The following is a 9,197-nucleotide window of genomic DNA, read 5'->3' as shown; positions in this document are numbered from 1 at the left end:
GTTGGTAGGAATACTGATACAGTGTTTGTACAATGTTACAACAACTAACTTTTTTGTAACAGTTTTGCAGTATGGTGAAACTGTTGACTCATACAACCTCAATCCTTTCACAATGTAGAGGCAACACTAACACACCCATATTTGTCATGTTCCACAATGGAATAATTCATCTTTCCATCTTTTGCAGTTATACGATCCCTAGGTGCTCCACACACCCAGGAATTTTAGCGCCTAACCACAAATGACTGCTTCCCATCTGCAACTCACTAAAAGGCCACTGCACTGGTGTGCCCTCTCAGTAGCCTTAATGTTAGTGAAACTGCAAAGCAACAATGTTACAGTGTGATGAAAAGTTGTTGTGGTAGCTCTGAATAATAAATAAATAAATAGCAATAAAATGATGGGGGACAATTACTGGAAGCTTAAGTATAAGCATGATAAAAGTTTGTTAAACTTAATCCTTCAGTTAATTATAAATTTATTTTTGCCTTTACACTTGCAAAAGCCAGAAAAAAATATATATATTATTTCTTTAGTTTACAAACTTCCACAGAGAGATGATAACAAAAAACAAGGGTGCAAAAAATTGGTCATTACGATTTATTGATAGGAACTTTTTCCATATAAAGTATGAAGCAGATGTTATGCAGGAAACATTCCTTGTTGACGCTTTCTCTGGGCCCCTGCTCGGCGATTGTGATTTGCATATGACGACTTATGTGCACTCTTGTTCTGTCGATTTACAACTACAGTTTTGTCTTGCCCTTGTCCTTTTGGCCGTCCTGTAATACAACACAAACAATATTAGAAATGAATACTTATTTCAATGTTGTTTTTGGATTTGTAACAATGGCAGCATATCTTGTACAAACATGTACAAAGTTGAAGTAAATGTGGAGTACTGGACTGTGAGCGATGAACACCACGATCTGATATTTGTACCCGATTTTAGCAGTTTTCATTTTAGTGACTGGACTGAAAATTCTATTCTGTGGAAAGAAAAATTGTTAGTTTAAAGTAAAGAAATCTAACATTGTAAGCTAACGCAAAAATGTCATTTATTGCCTTCACTGTTTATTGCTCAATTCACTTTAAATAAGCAGCATCTACCAATCAACTTGCAAAACTGTATCACCATATTGCACACTGTATAGTGATATGGAATGAGACCACCACTTACTACCCTCCTTTGACTGGAGAAGATGGTCTCAGTTTCATCATGTAGCAAATAACCATGTAAGAAGTTCTTTGAGACCGTAATATGATTATGTAAAAATCTCAACAGTTAGTGAGCAGTAATCATCAGGTTGGGGTACTGAAGGAGCCTGAATAAAGTATCTGAGATGTGACTTGCACTCCAGTTGTTAAAAAACCAAATGAGTGGTAACTGAAATTTATTTCCAGTGTTCTTCAAGACTAGACAGAACAACAAATTTATTTTTAAATTGAAGATTACTGCAAACCTGTTATGCCAAAAATAGTTAATGGAAAACCTTTGTGACAGATGCATCAACGAAAACTTAAAGCTATTCGATCACTAAGATAAGTCCGGTGTAGTAGCCACTGTGATACTTTAATAAAGGAATATAGCTCCAAAACTCTCAAAACACCAGTTCTTGGCATGGGTACGACCCTCATTGCTATGTATAAACTACAACGCATTTAACTTATGAAAAACCCACAGGTAATAAAGTCTCCACCATGGAAGGTGTCTGATGATGGGCCAAAGTGTGCAATAGTACTGCTTGTTTTTCACTTCACTGCCATTTGGAAATCACTTACAAAAATCTTTGTAGCATTTTGTAAAATCCTAAAGAAGATGCCGAAATTAAATCTCAGGGTTCTTCATCTGTGTACTCTATTAGCCCATTTTACTTCTGAGAGATTTTATGTGCTGTGCAAAGGCTACAGGGAGTGAGTGCTGGAGACACGTCTTTAATCTCCTGTCACTGCAGTGTGTGCATGGATAACCTTTATAATACTGCTAGCCTTGATTATTGGACCAACTATGTCTGGATTGATTTGGTGAAGTAGACGGAATTTAGGAGATGTGACATTGCTATTTTCTGTTAAAATTTATCATTTATTTTTGCTAAAACAACAGCTACTTCAAAACTGGTTGCATAGCATTTTACAGTGAGCATTTAAAGAAACTGTGTCGTGAGAAAATGTAAATTTCACATGAAGGTTTTCATTGATTTTTTTTTTTAAATTAATTTTGTAAAGACCTAACTAAACAACAATGACTAAAATAACTTCATTCAACTTTTTAACGATCAATAAACTTTACAATTGGTTTGCAGAATTTTGTCATGCTTGTGCATCCATCAGTGATGAAGTTTATGGAGATCAATCAAAACTGTCTGTTGTTCCAAAAAACACCAGTGCTGTATGTTAGGGATAACGTATCACTTCAGAGAAAGTGATGTGTCGTTCCATCCATCTTGTGACGTTCACCTGCTTTATTTCTTCATTGATAATCCTCGGTGTCGACATACTGCATTGTAATACTGGCTGTAAAATGGGGGGTGGGGTGTGGATGTTCAACACTGACTACTGTAAATGATGTAGCCGCCAAGTGCACATTTGTGTTTCACAGTTCTTTACTTTCACTGTTCACAACCCCCCAATATTACACAGTTAATATGGCCATTTCACTACTGGTTAACCTTTGATACGCCTCATTAATAGTTAGCAGGCAAACACCAGCATACTGCTACAATAGTTAACTTTTTAATATCTAGAGCAGTGAAACCCTTAACACACAGTTCTTGCAGAATAATACAGTACATATTGAACAAACACTGTCATTGTTTTAACACAAAGCCTATTTGTCTTGCACTTATTTCACAGTTAAGTTGATACAGTGTCGTCATTCTAACCGACACTAGATTCTCGTCTGAAACTCGGCCGTGGACTAACTGACTCGGGACCAAAAATCGGGCCTTTATATACCCTCACAATAATAGGTACTGAAACTATACAGTCTTCGACGTTTAAGTTATAGAAATTACAATTAAAACAACTTTCAATTAACTGAATATATAGAAAAATTCCTTCTTTTTAACAGTTTCTTCTACCACAAAGGTGCAGATTACATTCATGTATGTTAATGGTAATTAGTTAATATGAAAAATGAATTAAAGGAGGCAGATGGCAAAACAAGAGGAAGTAACAAGATCCAAGCTTGCTTTGTCACGATCTCTCAAACCAACTTAGAATACTCATGACATTGAGCAAGCACTGTGTTCTTTAAGCAAGCACTGTGTTCTTTCAGTAAGTAAGTGTTTACTTTTAGGCTCTATTTTGTCCAGGAAGTTTCTGTTTCTTTCGTACGTGTCATGGGGGTGAAAGTGGATATAGCACATCTTCAGGGCAGGCGTTACGGGTCCCTGGATTCCTGTGCTTTGAGTCACCTGCACGTTGATGCAGATGTTCCAGGAAAACACTGTCCCACCTCAGAGATTCGCTGTGGACCACAGAACCTCACCGAGCATCACAATGGTCATGATGTCAGTTGTCAAGGAAAATGCAGAAAGGATGTACAGAGCACAAATGATTGTATTGTGAACTTAGTTCAAGTCACATGCTGTGGTAAAATATAAAATGGAATGTATATAAGAGAGATGAAGTACACACACAATAAAGAAGCAGCATGTGGCTTTATTTTGTCGTACTTGGCGTTGAGATTTCCAGCTGGTAGGGACTTGTGTCTTTCAGAAAGGAGTCAGCTGCTTCAAGATATAACAACACAGTCAGGCAGATAATATAAATAATTAACTATGACCACAAAAACCTGAACAATGGCAAATGCATTTCATTCCACTCACCTTTCAAAGAGGATGCCAGGACAAGTCTGTGCCACCGAATAAGAAGATTCAATTGAGCAAAAGAAATAAGTTTGATTTAAAATGAGAATACAGTATTAAAAAAGAAAAATTTCATTGGAAAATGTCATCACCCTTAGTAACATCTCTGATTTGTGGCAGTGTATAAACTTTATTTGTGCTGCAAATAAATAAATTCTACAAAACATAAATTTGTCGAGGGGACATAGTTAAATCCTTTAACTGTGACTCCATTAAAGGAGCAAATAAAAGTCCATGAGTGGAAAGAATTGTGCATGCATTGGCTGTAAGCCACTATTGTCTCCTCAGCACAGTGTCAACACATCTGCAGCTGCATTGGCAGTGCTGCTAATTCCAGAGTCAGCCGCTGTTGCAGACAATTTATCGCCAGCAATGCGGTTCAACTCATCTCTGTTGTCATAATAGTCTTCAGTAACTAAAGTTTCCTTTTGCTGGATATATACCCAGCCCTTAGAATGCTGTGTCAAGATATGAAATTAAAACCCAGACTTTGTTAGTGCATGCCACTAACAACAACAGGCATGCTGACAAATATCCCTGAATGGTTGAGGACCTGAGTAAGAGTATAGCTAATTTAAAGCATGAAATATCAACCTTCAAAGCTTAAACTTACTGTATTACTGACTTAGGAACCAAACTGTCTACTAGCATCAGTACTAACGCTGAAATGGAGGCCAGTTAGATACACATATCTGAGAATATCGACAAGAGGGATAAATACTAAGACTACAGAGTTGCAAACTTCAATAAAAACACAACATGGGTTGTTATATTCAGAGGTAAATAAACAATGTGATCTAGTAAGATACAAGATCAATGAATAATTTTGTAAGGTAAATAACGACATAAAGGAAATACAAGATTTTATGGTAGAGCAATTTCAAACGTTTAAGCGACAAATCTCAGACACACGATCAATTATGACTACCAGAGCAGACTAAAAATTTGGATTTAACGGTTCGTCTCGGCTCAACCTTTGCTAGTTTGGAGGATCGAAAAATGACTTAACAGATCAGAAGGTACAAAACAAAATGAATTGACAGTCAGTATACCACAGTACACAGAACTCTCAGATATGCACAGGAAGGAAAATCTGAGATGAGCTAATGAAAACGAAAGAGGAGGTAGCGGACTGTCAGAAGAGCTAATTGAGAAACCACAACTACAAAATCGAACAACTTTTTCCAAGCGATTTCTGAAGTTCAAACCTAATCGTTTTCAAAAAAATAGAATGATAAGTATTTCATATTGGCCGTAATGTGATCTCTCAGCACAGGCATCAGCATCTGGTAAGCAGTACAACTATAACAAAAGTTGCCACAGCATGGAATGCACACAGCACTTCTGTAGCAGCGAAAGGTTTAGCATCAGTTTGCTACAGAATTCTTGAACACATTCCGAGTTCAAGTGAATTTTGTTGAGACAGAAAAGCTTCTGTCCACAAATCAGTGCAGATTTAGAAAGCATCGCTTGTGCAAAACTCGGTCTGCCATTTAATTACATGATATCATACAAACCATGGATGCAGGGCAACAGGTAGTTCTATATTCCTAGATTTCCACAAATCATTTGACACAAAGTCCCACTACAGAGTGTTGTTGAAGCTCTGAGCATAAATTCTGGAAGAATGACAGGACCTCTCTTATTCTCTATATACATAAATCACTGTGTGAGAGTCAGAGGAACATAGCTCCCAAAATACGATTTTGGTCTTTTTTAATGTATGTTCTCACAGTAGTCAGATATATTTTGGATCAAAATGACCTAACTCTCTCTCTTCTCTAAGCGCAAAAATAAGGTATTGTGTACCTCCAAGTTGTGAGTTTATTTTAGAGACAGACAAATGTATTGGCACTTATGCTCTTCTACATCTATGTCTACAGCGATACTCTGAAAGCACTGTGGTGCATGGCAGAGGGTACCCTACATAACTACTTGTCATTTCCCCTCCTGTTACACTTGCAAACAGAGTGAGGGAAAAACGACTGTCTACATGCCTCCGTATGAACCTTTAATTTCTCGTATCTTATCTTCATGGTCCTTGCGCACAATGTGTGTTGGTGGCACAAGAATCGTTCAGAAGTCAGCTTCAAATGCAGGTTCTCTAAATTTTCTCAATAGTGTTTCTCGAAAAGAACGTTGCCTTTTCTCCAGGGATTCCCATTTGAGTTCCTGAAGCATCCCCGTAACACTTACATGTTGTTCGAACCTACCGGTAACAAATCAAGCCTCTGAATTGCTTCAATGTCTTGTTTCAATCCGACCTGGTATGTTTCCCGAACATTTGAGCAGTACCCAAGAATAGGTCCCACCAGTGTCCTATATATGGTCTCCTTTACAAGTAAACCCCTTCTCCCTAAAATTCTCCCAGTAAACCGAAGTCAACCATTTGCCTTTCCTACCAAAGTTTTCACATGCTTGTTCCACCTCATATCGCTTTACAATGTTACACCCAGATATTGGAACGACTTTTTTGTATCAAGTAAGACATTAGTAATACTATATCTGAACATTACAGGTTTGTTCTCCTACTCATCCACATCAACTTACATTTAGGGCTAGTTGCCATTCATCACACCAACTGGAAATTTTTTCTAAGTTGTCTTGTATCTTTCTACACTCAATCAACTTCAACATTGCACCGTACACTAAGAAATCATCAGTAAACAACTGCAGTTTGCTCCCCACCCTGTCTGCCAAATCATTTATGTATATAGAGAACAACGGTCCTATCACACTTCCCTGGGGCACTCCTGAAGGTAACCTTGTCTCTGATGAACACACACGGTTGAGGACGACATATTGGATTCTATTATTTAAGAGGTCTTTGAGCTACTCACATATCTGTGAACTTGTTCCATATGCTCATACCTTCATTAACAGCCTGCAAAGGGCACTATGTCAACTGCTTTCCAGAAATCTAGAAATATGGAATCTGCCTGTTGCCCTTCATCCATAGTTTGCAGTATATCATATGAGAAAAGGGCACGCTGAGTTTTGCACGAGTGATGCTTTCTAAAATCATGCTGATTCGCAGACATAAGCTTCTTAGTCTCAAGAAAGTTTATTATATTCAAACTGAGAATATGTTCAAGGATTCTGCAGCAAACAGAAGTTAGGGATATTGGTCTGTAGTTTTGCAGGTCCATTCTTTTACCTTTCTTATATACTGGAGTCACCTGCGTTCTTTTCACTCGCTTGGAACTTTGTGCTGGGCGGGAGATTTACAATAAATGCACGCTAGTTAAGAAGCCAATGCCGTAGAGTACTCTTTGTAAAATTGAACTGGGATTACATCCAGACCTGGTAATTTATTTGTTTTCAAATCTTTCAGTTGTTTCTTTAAGCCAGATGTGTTTATTTCTATGTCACCCATACGGGAATCTGCCCTATGGTCAAATGACACTACGTTTGTATGATTCTCCTATATGAACAATTTCTTGTATGTGAAATTTTAAACTTTGGATTTTGTTTTGCTATCTTCAACTGCCACATCAGACTGGTCAACAAGGGACTGAATGGGAGCCTCAGACCCACTTAGTGATTTTATATATGACCAGAATTTTTTTGGGTTCTCTGCCAGATCTTTGGCTAAGGTGTGCTGGGAGTAGTAGTTGTGTGCTTCACGCACAGAATCTCTATTAACCTTCGCTTGTCGTCATTTGTGCGTCCCCTTTTGAACCTAGAGTGCTACAGCCTTTGCTTTCTCAGCATCAGCCAAATTTCGATACTAAAACATGGTGGGTCTTTTCCATCCTTTATCCACTTACTAGGCATGTAACTCTCCAGACCACGATTTACAATCTGCTTAAAATTTGCCCATAATTTCTCTACGTCCATCTCATTGGAACAAAGTGATGCCAATTCACTTTCTAAGTGAGATGTTAATAACTGCTTATCTGCTTAATAACTGCTTATCTGCTCTATCTAGCAGAAACACTCTTCTAGCATTCTTGACCGATTTATTAACTTTCATAATCATAGTTGCTATAATGATATCATGAGGGCTAATCCCCGTTTCTACACTGACATTGTCGATAAAGTCCAGCCTATTTGTGGCTACAACGTCCATTGTGTGTGGGTTGCTGAGCTAGATGCTCAAGGCAATTTTCAGAAAGTGTGTTCAAAAGTATTTCGCATGACTGTCTGTCTGTACCACCCTGCAATGAATCCATAGACATCCCAGTCTGTACTTGGCAGGTTTAAGTTGCATCCAACCAGTATTGCACGATCTGGGTATTTATGCGCTACTAACCACAGACTTTCTTTGAATGACTCTAGAACTGTCACAATGGAATCGGGTGGCCGGTAAAAACATCCAACAATTAACTTAGTTTCACCTGCACCTGTTATATGTGACCAGATGATTTCACTGTCACTCTCACCCTCACCTTCGACCTTTAGAGATAATATTTTCGTGAACTGCAATGAACACTCCCCCTCCTACGGCCTCTAATCTGTCTGTCCTGTATATGTTCCATGACTTGCTAAATATATCAGAGCTTTCCATTTCGGGTTTCAGTCAGCTCTCAGTACCATGAATAATTTGAGTGCGAGAACTTTCCTGGAGGGCAGTAAGTTCGGGAACTTTATTATGAATAGTTCGACAGTTTACTCATAAAATTGTGACAGCTGAAGTGTCTTTACTCTGAATGACATTTGACTTCCTGTGCTGTGAGCTGACTGGAAAGTGTTCATCAGAGCACATCAAACTACTGCCTTGCCTAAAAAACCCTTATGTGCAGTCCACAAGTACTCTGTCACCCAAGTAGCTGCTTTCTTTGTGTAGTGCGCCCCTGAACTATCAAGAGGAGCCCTACAAATCCCCACACGATAACGCAGTTCTAGAAATCTGCAGCCAAGACCGTTACAGAGTCAACGAAGACTTTGGTCGAAACCCTTTACTCGGTTCCAAACCAAAGGACCTCAGTCAACTGTGGCATTTATGTTCTTCTGACTCCTTGCTATATGAATCCAGAAGAGACTATCATCTACTAGTTTTGCATAATGTTGTTCTCATACACCTGTGTGCCATTTTCCTTTCTACTCAAAAAGAAGTATAAGTTGTCTCGTAGCAAATAAGTCTTGCAGCGTCAGGCTGGAAATGTTGCATTACATCTCACTGCTGAATCATTTGTCTGTCCATCAGTTCTTGAAACACTTTACACATGAGATTTCAAGCTACTCCATTTTCCCTCTGAGTATCAGCAAGTGCTGAAACTCTAGACAAAACAATGACTGCCCTTTATAAGCACTGTCAATTTGATCACATTGCCTTCATTGTCAAGTTACATTTTGTTTAGTTTCTTGAAGGATTTAATGTGAAGA

The 9,197-nt window shown here is 38.3% G+C and overlaps 1 protein-coding gene across 6 annotated transcripts in view; it reads right to left on the bottom strand.

Moving 5' to 3' along the window:
* Positions 1-461: 461 nt before the first annotated feature.
* The window catches only part of LOC126458067 (activating signal cointegrator 1 complex subunit 2), a 158,974-nt gene continuing 150,238 nt past the window's right edge, over positions 462-9,197 (bottom strand). For all 6 annotated transcript variants that reach the window (XM_050094873.1, XM_050094870.1, XM_050094868.1 and 3 more), the window contains exon 15: positions 462-782. In XM_050094873.1, the coding sequence (XP_049950830.1) occupies positions 643-782 (140 nt within the window). In that variant the 3' untranslated portion in view covers positions 462-642. The remainder of the gene's footprint in view (positions 783-9,197) is intronic.

The sequence above is a fragment of the Schistocerca serialis genome, chromosome 2, assembly GCF_023864345.2.
Source record: "Schistocerca serialis cubense isolate TAMUIC-IGC-003099 chromosome 2, iqSchSeri2.2, whole genome shotgun sequence".
NCBI lineage: Eukaryota > Metazoa > Arthropoda > Insecta > Orthoptera > Acrididae > Schistocerca > Schistocerca serialis.
Note: the sequence above shows the minus strand (reverse complement) of the source record. Positions and strands in the feature narration are given on the sequence as shown.